The sequence below is a fragment of the Microchirus variegatus genome, assembly GCF_963457635.1.
Source record: "Microchirus variegatus genome assembly, chromosome: 15".
Classification (NCBI taxonomy): domain Eukaryota; kingdom Metazoa; phylum Chordata; class Actinopteri; order Pleuronectiformes; family Soleidae; genus Microchirus; species Microchirus variegatus.
The window spans coordinates 20,228,914-20,245,202 of NC_139816.1; the positions used below are offsets into that span (position 1 = coordinate 20,228,914).

The 16,289-nt window shown below is 40.0% G+C and overlaps 1 protein-coding gene across 2 annotated transcripts in view; it reads left to right on the top strand.

The window, feature by feature from the left end:
• The window catches only part of wwp1 (WW domain containing E3 ubiquitin protein ligase 1), a 37,291-nt gene that overhangs the window by 16,608 nt on the left and 4,394 nt on the right, over positions 1-16,289 (top strand). The window contains exons 8-23 of one of the 2 annotated variants that reach the window (XM_083901387.1): positions 736-917; positions 2,955-3,390; positions 3,632-3,727; positions 4,842-5,016; positions 6,569-6,623; positions 6,986-7,070; positions 9,215-9,343; positions 9,659-9,731; positions 9,851-9,922; positions 10,052-10,140; positions 10,305-10,464; positions 10,667-10,800; positions 11,789-11,929; positions 13,178-13,298; positions 14,057-14,161; positions 14,953-15,049. In XM_083901387.1, coding sequence (XP_083757513.1) covers positions 736-917; positions 2,955-3,390; positions 3,632-3,727; positions 4,842-5,016; positions 6,569-6,623; positions 6,986-7,070; positions 9,215-9,343; positions 9,659-9,731; positions 9,851-9,922; positions 10,052-10,140; positions 10,305-10,464; positions 10,667-10,800; positions 11,789-11,929; positions 13,178-13,298; positions 14,057-14,161; positions 14,953-15,049 — 2,150 coding nt within the window. Of the gene's footprint in view, positions 1-735; positions 918-2,954; positions 3,391-3,631; positions 3,728-4,841; positions 5,017-6,568; positions 6,624-6,985; positions 7,071-9,214; positions 9,344-9,658; positions 9,732-9,850; positions 9,923-10,051; positions 10,141-10,304; positions 10,465-10,666; positions 10,801-11,788; positions 11,930-13,177; positions 13,299-14,056; positions 14,162-14,759; positions 14,836-14,952; positions 15,050-16,289 lie in introns of those variants that run through there. The other variant, XM_083901388.1, reaches the window with a different exon arrangement.

Here is a 16,289-nt window from a genome sequence, read left to right on the forward strand (position 1 = left end):
ATTTATACTCCTGCGTAGGCTACGCAGAGTCCTCTGCGTCGACGCAGAGCCTGTCGCAGAGCCTCTGCGTCGTCTCCGACTGCATTAAATATTTTTTAAGTGTCCGTCACTCCATCAAGGGACAACGGCGACGGCAAGAGCTGCGATTGGTCCTCAGGACAGGCCGAGCGAAGCTGCTCTGTACCGGCTCACAGTGCGCACTGAGTGTCCACAGAGTGGGGGTATTCATAAAAAAAAGTGTTGTTTTTTTCACTTTACTCACCCTAGGGTTGTATCTGCAATCACTGCCCCTTTCACGTTCACAGATGGGACGTAGACCAAACTAAAAACATTTATTAGTTAATTTCCCTCTGGCCTGGTTCCTATCCTATAATGAGTTCATATCTACCTGATGTATGTTCACATGGTTTTACTTATTTGATGCCTTGAAGACAGGGTGACATGTCATCACTGGTCAGGAAGTTACAGTATATTTGGTCTTCTCCCCTCTGGGCAGAATTTCAGAATTCACGTTGTTCCAAGTGTTCATGACGCATCATTTATCTTTATATAGACAGTGATATGGGCATCACTGTGTGACCGACTGAATTCAATCATCTCACCACCCTATAATGTCCTGTCAGAGAACAGTTTGAATAAGCCATGTGTTTTGTCTGTGTTCCAGCAAAAACATTAAATTACTCTAGAATGTGCTTGTTACTTAACAAATTGTTGGTGTTCTTTTTCTCCCTAAAGCACAGTGAATGGTACAGACTTGGGCCCAAGGTCAGATTCCTGTTCAGCCTCCAATGGTACAGATGGTCAGGTGCCTTCCAACTCCTGCAGCCCTGCCCTTGATCATGTCGTCAACGGAGACACCACACCCAACTCCACCCCAGTCCACCAAACCTCCGACAGTGACACAGAGAGTAGGAAATGTGAGTTTGCATTTTCCAAAAAATTAATTGAATTGAAAATTGAATTATAATATTATAAAATTATTCATACAAAGCCTTGGATTTTTTCCCCATAAACCTTTGAATGGTTTATTGTCTGAGTGAAAATATTGTTAAATATGATTCACTCAAGAACTGGTGAAATATATTTACTGAATCTACTGATCCTAGATTATCAGGTCAGTTGTCCAACAGTAAATTTAAGAGGTAAACTTTTTTGGTAACAATGGTTATGGTAACAAATAACACAAAACAATTGCTGAACTCTGTAAAAATACATGAAACGGGTCATCAAAAAACTATAACAAGTAAAATAAAATAATGTTTTTGTGACTTTTAGCAGCATTTGTCAAGTTGTGCACAGTTTGTAATCACAGTTTGTAATCGCTGGCCAATTGTTAAATAATAACTTGTCAGTGTTGATTAATAAAAAATGGCAAATGTCCGGTTGATTAATCGGTCTACCTCTAGTATATAGAGAGTTCTACATTTTGTGCATATTTTCAGCCTAAGTTATTTTGTAGCCTGGACAGGATTCTTTGTGGCTCACTTAGTCACAACACAGAACAGCAGAGAAAGAAAAGTAGATTAATTTTCATTAACCGGGGCCTGTAGTCCCTGCTGCTGTCAGCGCCTCTGTGGAAAACTCCCTGAAGAGATAGACAGAGAGAAATAATACGGCAGAGTGCAGTATGCTGAGGGCATAGCTCACAGAAAACACTGAGCTGAGGTTGGCTGAAGAATATAAATGTCTCAGAGGATGAGGTTTAATGGTAATTTGTCATGATTGAATTCAATATTCATGTGAGGCATCCCTGTAGTGCTCAAAAGCCATGTGGGGAGTATAGAGTTCCATTGGCTGACGATTGGTGCATAATCATAGTGTGCCGTTTTTTAAAACGTGTCATAGGTTGAAGGCTATATTAACTTTGACAGAGATGCATGCCGTCTCTGTCAGATTAATTAATGCTCGTGAAGAGCCGTAGAGTCCGAGATTAATGGGCACTTGTTGTGCAGTCAACCATTTAAGGGGACAGTGTGTTAAATTTAGCGGCATTAATTGGTGAAGTTGCATATTGCAGCTGAATATCCCTCACATCCACCTTCCCTTCTTAGTGTGATGGAGAACATAAGTAGCCTTCAGTTACCATCAAAACACAAAAGAAGTTTAGTTTGTCCATTGTGGACCATTGTAAAACATGACCTGGTTCCTCATAGTAGTACAAAAGACTCATTCTGAGGTAAAGGAAAACAACACTTTATACAGGTGATTGTACACATAAGAAATTAAAGGTGCATTATGTAATAAATATAAAGCAACTGGCCATAAAATCCTCCTAATATGTCACAGAGACTCAGGAATAATGTTCATATAACAAACTGAACTCACCAACAACAGTACAGACAAAATATTTGCATAATTATTTTTTTTGCAGACTGCAAATCATGTTTATGTTTTGAAATCATGTTTTGGCATGTGGCGCCACCTACCACCGTCTACCAATAATTGCAGACAGTAGTCTCAGCTGCCGAGCAACCACGGGTTGCCAGTTACGTCAGAAAACGAAACCTAAAAGCCGAAACCTATTTTGAATTTGAATGTAGTAACCGTTTTTGGCCACATTCTTACATACACCTTTAAGCTTAATTGTTTTATTTTCAATTTCTGCCACATTTCACCAAACGTTTACACAGTGGACCTTTTAAAAGACAAAGGCAAAGCTTTGATTAAGTCATGGTTGTGAAAGAGTTTATTCTAATGCTGCAGCTAATTATTGCTTGGTCCTTGTTTTGTCCACACACCAAAATCATTCACTTTTCATGATTTATTTGTGATGTGGAGCAAAGAAACCAGGGTGTACCCCACCTTTCAACCTACAGTATGTCAGCTGAGATTTGCAATAGTGTCCCTCATGTGGAGGATAAAGCAGTAGAAGATGACTCAGTGTTTCATCCCTAGTTTATTCAGTTCTTTTAAAGAGCTCTTTTGTGTTTGTTTGTTGTTTGTCTTTCCTGCAGTCAACGGGGAGTCATGTGATGTTTCTCTCGGGCCATCATCTTCTACAACAGGTGATATGCTGTCCACTGCAGATGACCATGAGGACTGCAGTCAAGATGCTGCCCTGCCCGACACTGTCACAGCACCAAATAGCACATCTCTACCCCCGCCATCCTCCACACAGGCTCCAGCCTCTTCTTCTGCTGCTAAACCTCCTGATGGCTCTGCCTCTGCTGCTGCTGCTGCTTCCTCCACACCCACCACCTCAGCCCAGGCGGCCACCACCATCACAACCACCTCATCATCATCCTCTTCTTCCCCAGCACTGGGAGAAGCGACTGCTTCAGGTGCTGGTGGTGGTGGCAGCAGTAGTAGCAGTGCAACTGCTACTCCAGATGGGGCCAAGCCCAGGCAGCAGGCCCCTAATGCTGGTGCCGCAGATCCTCTACCACCAGGGTAAAGACAACCATCAGCTGCTCACTTTCTGCATTCCCTATTCAATATTACTGTTTTTCTCCCAAACACATTAACAACATTATACAGATTACATCTCAACAAAATATTTTCATCAAACAAATCTAAATAAACATGCAGTAAGTCTGCATCTAGATCACAGTAAAAATGGCAACCTTGCACTGTGTTTTTATCTACTTTTCTGGCCTTATTTAAAATAGTTTTTAATCATTGTGTCTTTTAGTTGGGAGCAGAGGAAAGACCCGCATGGAAGAACATACTATGTAGACCACAACACCAGGACTACAACCTGGGAGAGACCACAGCCACTACCACCGGGGTAAGTATTTGGCAATTAGTTGCAACACCACTCATGAGGATCTGAATTCCTGTTTTGAGGGCTCCAGTATCGTGATTTGCCCGGTACTCACATGGCCATTGCGGTCCTCACCTGCAACCAGGCCCCTGTTGGAAGAAACCAGTAGGTGTCCACTCATGAGCCATGATTTATTGCCGATTCTTGTTATATAAGGGAACATAATTTACAAAATGTACATAATGTGCTGTTGAAGAAGACATTAACGATTTGGGGTGACAAGCAGTGTCAACCCCTGGTGGCTCTTCAGTATAATTTTACTTCCGCATTAGCGTCCTTGGTAGAACCACAAGAGTACATCCACTTTTTTATATAAGGTTATATATGGTTTTATCATTTAATTTTTGGGTTCATATATCTTTGTTATTTTATCTTTTTCCTAGGGATGGGCATTTCTAGCAAAAATGCAATTAAAATGGTGTTATCTTTTGAATATTCAAATATTCTAAATATTCTAGTGTGAAAGTTATTCAGGGTTCACAGTGTGTAGAGCTAACATGAGCAGTTAATGGACCCTTGTAAATGTAATGACTTCTGTGGGATCTACAGTGTTTTTTGCGCATGGATGAGCACCCTCATACCAAAATGCAGATTTAGCATTGCCACTCTCTCCAACCACACAAATCAGGCAGACTGAGAAGCATTCTTGACCTCTGGTCTGTTTCTGTATCAGGGGGTAAAGCTTAAGAGTATTAGCAGATGCACATGTGAACATTGGGTGGTCTATAATGCCCTGAGCATCTGCACTCTCTGAGCTTTTTGTTAGTATTAATATTTTGAGGCTAATTGGTTTATCAGAACATGGAATAAGCAAAGTTAAATGTAACATTATTTCTTTTATGTATTATTTTCCAAATGAAAAAAAATGGCACCCCTTTGAAAGTAGTTCTCATAGATCGTTTTAATTAATTTAATAGATTTTGAACTGAGTAACCTGTAATTTAGTGTCTGGTTGGATTAACAATAAAACCTTTGTTAAGCTTGTGTAAAGTCTACCTTTGGGATTAGCCACCTGCTCACAAGCCTGTACTTGTGTGTCTCTGTTTTTTTGTACCAACCATGTCCTTCTCTGTGCCAGTTGGGAACGTCGAGTGGACGACCGGGGGAGGATCTATTATGTTGACCACAACACCCGCACCACCACGTGGCAACGTCCCACTATGGAGTCAGTCCGCAACTTTGAGCAGTGGCAGAGCCAACGCAGCCAACTGCAGGGAGCTATGCACCAGTTTAACCAGAGATACCTCTACTCTGTAAGACAAACCCCACTGCCCACTGTCTTTTTCCCTTATTCATTTACTTTATTTTTTTCTTTCATAGTTACATCTGTTTTAAAGGTCTGGTATTTTATGAATTCCCATTTCACAAATCCAATAGCAATCTGGAACCCCTCAGTCCTTTCTCTAAATTCTGTGTGTTAATGAGTCACATGACCACACTGGTTCTTTCCAGTCATCAAGTGTTATCAGAGTAAGTGTTCTTTTGGTTTGACCAGTTCGCAGTACTTAACCCTGTACAAAAGAAGATGGATATATGTGGCTTTGATTGAAGCCTCTTTTAAAAAGATAGTTTAGTGTCTGTAGATCTGTGATGATGCCACTTAGGCCAGTAATGCTTTACCCTCTCTGTGCTTCTGCAATTTAAAATTATTTTTTTTTTAACAAACATTGCATTTTTTGAATATCAAACCCTGTAATACCATTACGTATAATAATTCACTAAGTCTAAAAACAGGTCATTGTCATCTTATCATGGTAGGTGTAGACATCAGCTGACCAGTTTCTGTTGGTGTTTAAAAAAATCCAGATTGATCACTTTAAAGGAATAGTTCAAACAAACAAACACACTTCAAAATTATCCTTTCAACACCTATCCTTGAATGATCCGATCACAAGTGGACAGCATTCAATACAGATGCATTGACTTTAATATGTTATCTTGGATTTTTTTTCCCAGTAATTTGAATGGAAATGCACATTGGAAGCATGTTAAAGGGTGGCCTAATCTGACTTGCTGCTGATACAATATCAATATTTTCCATTAACATGACATTTTAATGTTTTTCTCAACATGATTTTCTTAAAATCTAATTGTAGAGCACTAATTCTCTCCTTCCTTTGGGACGTCATTGTCTCTGTATCTGATACAGGCTAACAAACAGACCCACGCACATACATTGACAATAGAGATATCTGTATAGTCAAATAAAACAAAACATCATTGTAATTTTCAATATTGTTAACAGAAATTACACATATTTGCATAATAGAGAGTGACGACAAACTCCTCATCACTGGAGATGAATTTGGTTTAATTTTATTTCCAGGTGTGAACTGAAAGGTGTGTCCACTTGTGATCAGATCTCACAGGTTCACAGGTCTCGACAGGGCCTTGTTTCTTTTTCTGTTTTGCCGCCCCACTCACTCACTTCTCTGTCTAGTATCTAGCTTAACGCATTTAAGCCAAATTGAGAACTTTGCCCTGCCAGGACCTAAATATTCATAGCCCAGCCTCTGCCGCAATCTCTTGATCTTTCTGAGGGTCCCTCTCCCACATCTTTGATCCGAGCAGTAATATCATTGTCACTGATGATTGGCTTACACAACACAAATCAAAAGACAAGCAGATGGAAGCACTGAGCAGTAACCAGTCACAGAGGCCTTGTTGCCAATACAACAAAACACATTTCTTAATGTAATTTTCCTGTTGTGAATTATACATTTTTGTTTACTGCTACTGTATTTTTATTTGCGTCTTCCCGTGGTTTTTCAAATGGATCTGTATATATCCATTCCACATTTGCAGGCATCCATGATGTCTGCTGAGAATGATCCTCTTGGCCCACTACCTCCTGGTTGGGGTAAGTTCACATTCTGTCTTTTAAATCCTGCTCACATTTTCACTTTGTTTCCTTTAAGGAAGAAGAGTTCAGAAGAGTGTCAGAATAGACTACAATGTCTTCATGCCAAACTGTGTTCATACTTGTTTCGAAATGCTTTGTGGTACTAATTTAAGTTATTAAGTTATTCAGAAATTGTTTTGTTACTCGCACGCTTCTCTCACCCTCGTCTTATATAAATCATTTGCTGTGATCACAGATGACCGCTTGTTTTTAGCACAACTCACCACTAATAATCTGACATGTCTCATCATAAAGTAGCTCCCAGTGTCTGTTCTGTCTATTAAGATACAGGTTTCTGTCTGTGTTTTTATCATCTTAAGAGAGACGTGTGGACTCCAATGACCGAGTGTATTTTGTCAACCACAACACCAAGACAACCCAGTGGGAAGACCCTCGAACCCAAGGGTGAGCTCAAAGTGAACGTAGTAAAAACAACATGGAAACTGTATTTTTCACACATTTCCTCACCGCGGTTGATAGAGAGCACCTGAAAGAGGTATAGTCCAAAATGTCCTTGATGTGTTTTATGTCGTGAGTCGTGGTAGTAAGAAATCTGATGGAATCTTTACAGGAATAAAGAAGATGTAATTCGGATCATCTGAGAGTGAAAATGCTCTTTCTTGCCCTACACCGTCAAAATAGAATGTTAATGTCCTCACTATAATTATGTGTTCTGTGTGCACTGTGGCTTGGCTGAAGTTATCTGTCTGCACCTCCTTATACAGTAGATAAGTCTCAGCATTTATCAAGATCGCTGTATGGGTGCTTGAGAGTAGGCAACATCAGAGTTTTTATCCTGGTTTTATTTAATCTACAAGAACAAGTTATGCAGATCCTTGCTGGAACTCTAATCAGGGCTTCAGATTATGTTGAACAGTCAGATTACAGAAACATCTTTCAAAACATCACTGGGCTAAAAGTAAAGGCCACATTATAGCTCTCCTTCTTTTATGCGTAATGCGTTATTCGACTGCGTCACCACGGAGACACCTCGAGCCTTCATACTTCTGCGTCATGGTGACGGATACGCGCTGCAATTTCCCGCCCGATCAGTTTTCCCGCCCACCCGAGAAAGACTGTTGTTGTTGAAACAGTGGCTGTTTCTCACTTTTCTGTGTCTGATAATTTGAGGCGAGAAATTGGCCATTTAGAGTCTAAACATGTGCTGTGTGTGTTAAGATATGACAAATTTATAGTTTGGCAGCGACGTTGTCGGCGGTGAACAGCTCCGCCTCTGTGGACGCTCGGTGCGCACTGTGCGCCGGCACAGAGTAGCTTTGCTCGGCCTGTCCTGAGGACCAATCGCAGCTCTTGCCGTCTCCGTTGTCCCTTGAAGGAGTTACGGACACTTAAAAAATATTTTGTGCAGAGACGACGCAGAGGCTCCCCAAAAGGCTCTCCGTCGACGCAGAGGACTCTGCGTAACCTACGCAGAGCACTTTACGCAGGAGTATAAATTGGGCTTTACACAGCCTGAATCAGTAGCATTTTCTAAGCATCATATTATTATGACTGATTGACTGTGATTGAATTATTTTAGATGTTTGTTTTTAAATCACGAGTAATGGGGAAAACCTCAAGGTAAAAGTCAAAGTTCTTTTTCACTTTCGAGAATCCAATGACATGATGATATTTAGCCACTTTACCTCTAAATTAATGCTGAACAGACCTAAACACAGTTGTTGACGCTGACCAGCTACTTCATTGGGTACACCTGTTCAAATGCCTGTTAGCACAAATCACAGAGAAGCAGCACAATGCATTAAGACATGTAGACCTGGTCAAGACGTCAGTCTCAACCAAGCATCAAATTTGAAGAAGAAAGGTGATTTAAGTGACTGTGAACGTGGCATGGTTGTTATTGCAAGATGGGCTGGTCTGGGTATTTAATAAAAAAAAAAAAGAACAAAAGAAAAGAAAACTCCTGATGTGTTGGCTGTTTTCATGTGCAACCATGTCTAAGGTTTACAGGGAGTGGTCCAAAGAAGGAAAACATATCCAAAAAGCAATAGTAACTCAAATGAACACTTGCTACAACCAAGGTATGCAGAAGACTAAATAGACAAACTCAAACCATGAAGCAGATTGGCTACAGCAACAGAAGACCACACCTGGTGTCACTCCTACTACTTAATTAGGTGTTCTGTGTACCATTAAAGTTAATTCTAGGGTCAAAGGTCACAGCTGTTATATTTTAATAGACCAGACCAGAGTGACTCTGGTCTGGTCTGACTTTAACAGCAAGGATCAGCTGAAGTGAACACTGACTCAGTTCCATCATGTATCCTCATACGCCATGACAGTGATCCTGCATATGCAAAACCAGCACCGTGGAACCAGTTTAACAATATGGAATGCAGCCAGTTTTAATTTGCTCAAGTACACGTGTGCTTTTCCTTCTGTAATAAGTCAAAATATCTACTGGAGTGTTGTGTGTTTGTCCGTGGACTTAGTTTCTACATTATACATTTAGCAGTACATGTATATGATGGGCATGTAAAGTTCTGTGTGGTTTGTTTTAATATCTCATTTTGTCTGCATCTGTGTAGGCTACAGAATGAGGATCCTCTGCCTGAAGGTTGGGAGATCCGATACACAAGGGAAGGCGTGCGCTATTTTGTGGATCACAACACTCGAACCACCACTTTCAGTGACCCCCGCACTGGAAAGTCCTCTGTGTAAGAACCCCATTGTAAAATAAATTGTCTTGATCATGTGTTCCACATTAACTTGCATGATACCTGAAGCCGTGACATATGCTGTATTTAAACAATAGCCTAAAGAGCTGCCTTGTGTGTAAAATATGTTTTGTAGGAACAGATGGGGTTTCATTCGGCCAATGTCAATTTCAGCCAATGTCGGCACAGAAGATTTGCTTAATGTACACTTCATTAACACATACCAGAGTATGTTCCACATGCACCACCTTTTCCCCAGAGCATCTGTCAGCTTGTACCCTATATATGTAAACATTGAATCCTTTTTTTTTTCAGCACCAAAGGCCCCCAGATTGCTTATGAGCGCAGCTTCCGATGGAAACTTGCCCATTTTCGCTACTTGTGCCAGGTACGTTGTTTCTCTATACTTTTATAAATCATTCTTTTTATTGCTCTTTCACACATTTAAATTCTAATTTTGCACTTTACTGTACATTAATATACATCACAACCCCCATTATTATACAGTCCAATGCTCTCCCAAGTCATGTGAAGATCACCGTCTCCAGACAGACATTGTTCGAAGACTCTTTCCAGCAAGTAAGAGGATCATTTAATCACATAGTTGTTGCAGTTGAACGTGTTTTTAAGTGCAGTGATGCGTCACAGCCTACATGAATGGAACCATTGTGTCACTTGTTGATCTGTGTTCCTTCTCCGTTTATGTAGATTATGGCACTCAAGCCTTACGACTTGAGGAGGAGACTGTACGTCATCTTCAGAGGCGAGGAGGGTCTTGATTATGGCGGCTTGGCTAGGTACAAGAGACTATGCAAATCAAAATGTTGTATTTTTTGTCCAAACTAGCATCTTGGAAGTGTAATTTGATCATATGCACCTCCGCTTTTCTTTGTCCTCTGTATTTTCATTTTTAATCCATGCCTCCATCTCTTGTCTCTCTGTCACATGCCTCACTTTTCAGAGAGTGGTTCTTCTTGTTGTCCCACGAAGTGTTGAACCCCATGTACTGTCTGTTTGAGTACGCTGGCAAGAGCAACTACTGTCTGCAGATCAACCCGGCCTCAGCCATCAACCCTGACCACCTTTCGTACTTCTGCTTCATAGGTCGCTTCATTGCAATGGCAAGTAGATGTACTAACCACCCACATGCAAACAGAATAATTAAAGCAACCAGAAATTGGTGACATTATGCCAAAGCAGAAGCATTTTTATAAAGCTGACATTTTACTCCTACTCTGTAGGTCTGTACACATCTGTCTGTTTTTATTTTCACATTGTCCAGTGCAGCAAAACATAATTTTGGTCCCATTTTTATGTCTGCAGGCACTTTTCCATGGAAAGTTCATTGACACAGGCTTTTCCCTGCCTTTCTACAAACGCATGCTGAACAAGAAGCTCATCCTCAAAGATCTTGAGTCAATTGACCCGGAGTTTTACAACTCGCTTATATGGATCAGGTAGTTTTTCCTGTAGCTTCCATGTTTGTTTGTAATTGCTTTACTTGGTTTGGAAAATCAACATCTCTGAAGTCCACAAAGAAGTTGCCGTTTCAGTGATGACGTTATTGCAAATGGCGTTTTATTTGTTTTGATGTGACTTAAGTCTAAGTAGAGCCTTTGATTAAAGGGCCAATTTGTGCATTTTTAATTAGATCATCCAGAAAGATCCCTGGTTCTTGGAGAGCCATTGTCATTGGTTGCCCTTAACCTGTGTGTGACTGAAAGTGTTTGAAAACACTCTTTTATGGACATGCTTTTGGTCTGATACATTTAGATTGATGTAAATTGTGATGAAACAATCACAGCTTAATCTGCTCAAAAGTTAAATAATGTCAGTGTGGGTTAAAAGAAAGATCTGAACAAAAGGCCATTATGTTTTCATTTTCTTTGGCCTGGATCACGATAATCAATCTGTTGCTAAAAATAACCATGTATATACGAATAAGGAAGACATTCATGATCAAACACTTAACGGGACAGAGAAAGAAGAAACCACAAAAAGAGCAGCAGAGGTGGGATCCGTCCTCCACTGTGAGCAGACACACAGTCTATTATGGAATATAGAAAGACAACTAGTCAGTAATAGAGCAAAGGTTTAAAGAAAAGACTATGACATGATTAAGTAAGTAAAGTACAAAACATTTAATACTGAGCAAATATTTAGATTAATGAAGTAAAACCACATAAACCTCCACCACAGAGATTTTGGAAGCAGGCAGACTACAAATGAGGCAGCTTATAAATTCCAGTTACTCAGAAGGATAAAAGAAGAAGAGACTTAGTTCCCTGCAGATAAGACCTAATGCAGCCACAGTTTGGAACAAAGAAAGCAGGTTCAATCTCCAGAACAGACGCATTACTCACATTGATAATTATTTTTTTGCACCATTAAGCTGTTCATCCTCCTATCATTCTGTGACAGTGACATGACCTCATATCTCCTCAGGGACAACAACATTGAAGAGTGTGGTCTAGAGATGTATTTCTCAGTGGACATGGAGATCCTGGGAAAGATCACCTCGCATGACCTTAAACCTGATGGCACTAATGTCCTCGTCACCGAGGAGAACAAGGAGGAATATATCAGGTTCAATCAAACCTCTCTTTCTATCAGAAAATATATTTTGAATTTGAATATTGTTCTTTGTGAATCTTGATTTATACTCTGTTGCTCAACACTTTTGATGATTGCCGCTTGACATGTTCACATTAAATCTTCTTTGACCAGGTCGTCTCTATAGTAACCAGCCACTATCCTCCTGCAAGGAGTAATTAATTAATTGTCTATTACTAGATGACTCTCTGTTGAATCAATCGATTGGTTTCAATGTTTTAATTATGATTAATTGATTTTTCAGCCTTTTAAATATAAATATTTAAATATTTTCCGGTTTCTTCTAAATTTTCTGCCATTTTATGGATCAAACAAATAATCCAGAGATTAATCGATTATGAAAATAATTGTGAATTGCGGGCTTACATTACATTGTATCATCCTAATAGATGTATCCCTCTGTCAGTGTGCATGTTTGTATCCTTACTGCGCTACTTTTCTTCATTTTGATAATGGTTGGATTTGATGACAACTTATTGATATAATCGAGGAGGCGGGGGGATTTTAAACAGGGTTCATCAAAGGAAGTTGTCGGTCCATATGTTAAAACAATCAAGAGCAACAGGGAGATTATTATACTGTTTTCGTCTGGGTCTGATAGTTAGAGATGTGTCTCCATGGAAATCGTCATTTGGTCTAAATATCCATATCTCAAGGTTTAAGAAAAAAAAAGTTCCCTTCCAGAATTATATGTTCTGTGTTTTATGCAATCCAGGATTTCGAAGACATTTTATTTTAAGAAACTTAATTTGAAGTCTCATAGATCACTGTGTCATGTTTATTGCATTTATAGCAAACCTAAAAAAAAAACACTTTAATTTCTCTTTGCTTGTCCATATTCATTTTATTAGCAAGTGCAGCTAAATATAGCAGTTAAAATACATCCAGTGCATGTTCTGTACCATTGTCTCATTCAGTGTAGAAAAATGTCATAATGACAGACGGACTGATTTTGGAAATATGACTTGTGGGTTAATGTGTCAGTTCAGTTCAGGTTCAAGGAGGAAAACAATATCGACACCAAAGCCAACACCAAGTATCAAAATATGATCCAATCATGACATTTTCCCAGCCCTATAGCGGAAAATGTCAAGTACCACTTTTATACATCTGAAATGCATACATAAAATGTGGTTTAATGTATTCCAAAAGTGTTGTGTGACTGAGTATAAATCATGATTTAGTTTCTAAAACAGCTATTTATGATGTACATTTTTGCAGTCTGATGGCAGAGTGGAGGTTCTCTCGTGGGGTTGAAGGTCAGACCAAAGCTTTTCTGGATGGGTTCAATGAGGTGGTTCCACTGCAGTGGCTCCAGTACTTTGATGAAAAGGAGCTGGAGGTGAGCAGTACCTCACAGATCTGTCAGTTTCCATACATATACAAAGGAACCTAAATTGGCAGCTGCTATAAATGTCAACTCAAATATATTTTCAAGAAGTGTTGGTTTTTACATTTGAGGTCAAGAACTAACTTTAATTGTGTTCTGTCCAAGTTTGATGTCACATGAATTCACATTAATGTCTCACTAATAGAGTAAGACATAGTACACCTTGTGATCAGTCCAGATCTGTTCTGTGACTTTGTGAGCCAAAAAAAACCCAATATAAACAAAACAGAGTGAAAAGAAAGACAGTTAATTATAAGCATCAAGAATTCAAAATGGGCCAAACTTTACCCCAGAAAGGGTCTGTCTAAACTATTACATCATCTGAGTGCAGGGTTTTGTTATGGCAGCAGTTATTTTGCATAACTGTCCGAATTGTTTTCATATAACTTTTATAAAACAGCTGAATAAAGCAGAAATGTCATATTTTCATCACTTTATTTCCCACAGTTTTTTGTTGATCTTGCTTTTTTTTCTCCCAATGATGTCCTCAGGTTGTGCTTCAGTTTGGTTTGGTTTATCTGAACGTAGCGCTCTAGCGCCACCGACTGTTAAATATTAGAGAAACAGCTTTCAAAGTGCTTCAATTATAGTTGGTGATTAAAGATGAGTTAGTTACAACACAGGAGGAGTTGTGTAAATTCCTCTGAGTGGTTCTGGGTCTGGTATGTGTTCCCTTTTTGCTGCTTATCATCTGTATGTTTGTGATCCAGGTGATGCTGTGTGGCATGCAGGAGGTGGACCTTCAGGACTGGCAGAGGAACACAGTGTACCGTCACTACACTAGGAACAGCAAACAGATCATCTGGTTCTGGCAGGTACAGTCCTCCTCAACACACACACACACATATGCAGGTAGTCTTTTTAGGACAGAGTATTGCGCTCTGGATTTTGCATGACTCATTTTGGTCATTCTGGCTGGCAAAGTGCCTCCAGTGCCGGTTTCAAGCTTTAGGAGTTCACTGTGTAGTTAAAAATTCACAGAGAACCTAATGAGCTGAAGATAAATGGTCTTTACAGTACCCCCTGGTGCTTTTCACAAGTATGGAAACAGCTGCAGTGGACATTATTCCATACCTGCAACATTACATCAACCTCAACTTTCTGATAAACTTTCCCCTCTCATTCTACTCCAGAGAACACTTATACATCACAATAAAAGCATGTATTTGAGTTAGTTTGCGTGAAGTTGGCATCCAGATTCACAGCTCCCCAATCTGCAGTTAAGGTTGAAACTTCCTGGTGTTCACCATCTTCACTTTTTTTAATGAAAACAGCTGGTGACGAGTTGCCTGCCACAATGGCGTTATCTTGGTTGTGTGGCTTCACCTTTGTTGACTTTAATTCAAGTTAATAAAACATTGTCCCTAACCTTAACCTAACCCTAATTCAAATCTTAGCCTTAAACTTAACCAGTTTCTCAGAAATCAGTTTTGGTTTCCATGACGACCACTGGTCCCGACAATGGTTGGTGTTTATGCCAGAAAATGACCTAAATAGGTAACAGATACACTCACTCTATTTCCTAGTTTGTCTCAGTGTTGGCACTTTGTCAAGGTCAGCAGTGACATTTCTGTTTTGATGTGTATCATCACTTTCCCCCCTGCAGCTGGTGAAAGAAGTGGACAATGAGGTGAGGCTGCGGCTCATGCAGTTTGTCACTGGAACCTGCAGACTTCCCCTGGGGGGCTTCGCTGAACTCATGGGTCAGTAACAATCTTTACAAATAATGTACACGGCAACACAAAGTGTGTTCCACAGGCTTGTTGGAAATAAACCTCTGCAAATTCGAAGATAAAAAGACCCAGTTTTAATCTTATTTCAGAGGTGAGGGTTCAAAAGAAACTATAATCATATGTATTATTTGATGTAAACTCCCCTGCAGTCAGTAGCTGACCTTAAATATATGCGGTCATTGTCCGGCTGCTTGATGAAATGAGTTTTGATGTTTTTGACTGAATGTGAGCCTAACTCCTGTATAACTTCAACTATAGCAAGAACAGAACCAGAACCATATGACAGATGACACATGGCTTTGACTCATGAGCTTTTTTCTTTCCCCTCTTCATCATGTTGATAGATAGTTGATGAATTTTATTCCAGACCTCCACCTTCTTCTTTGTGGTTTTTCTACTGCTTTGCGTCTTTTGGTGAATAATTTGACTTCCCGGTTATGAAAACCTGTCTTGATCCTAGAAAAGGAAACGTATGCCCATCAGTATCCTGGAGAATTGTTCTTGACTTGCTGTGCAGTCACCTTATACTGACAGACTCCTCCACATCCTCACAGAGCTGCCAAGGAAACATTCATTTGCCAAGATTCGCATGAATTGTAGACTTGGGGCACAGTTGCTTTTAAGGACCACATTTCCCACAAAAGTCTTTGTACAGTATGTTAATAACTGAAGCTGCTCAAATTAAAGGTCCAGTGTGAGAAAGATGTAAGATAAAATGGTTAGATTTTGCCTTTTTTTCACTGGGTTGTGCAGAATGAGCCTTTTATATTTACATCAGGAGCTGAGCCAGCTCCACAGAGGCAGCTTTTTGGACCACCATGTTTTTTAGGGATGCAACGGTATTCTGTATTTTAATGAACTGCTCTGTACGCCCTATTCGGTTCAATACACAACAGCAAACAACGGTATTTCGGGACGTTTCGGCCCGTCACAAAACCTTATCAAAACTTTGTAAAGCTGTGCGACTAGATCCACTCAGGAGCGGAGACATGAGCGCAGCGCTGCACTCAGTGCCATGGGCTGCTCATGCCGCAGAAACAATGGCGAGTGAACGAGACTCAAGTTTAAAGAGGCACCGTCTTCGTTTAAGTCCGTTTAAGTGTGGGATTATTTTGGATTCAGTGCAAACTACGATGAGAATGAGAAAAGGACTGTCAACAAACAAACCACGGTGTGCAAGCATTACGTTGCAAGCATCGGTTATGCACCG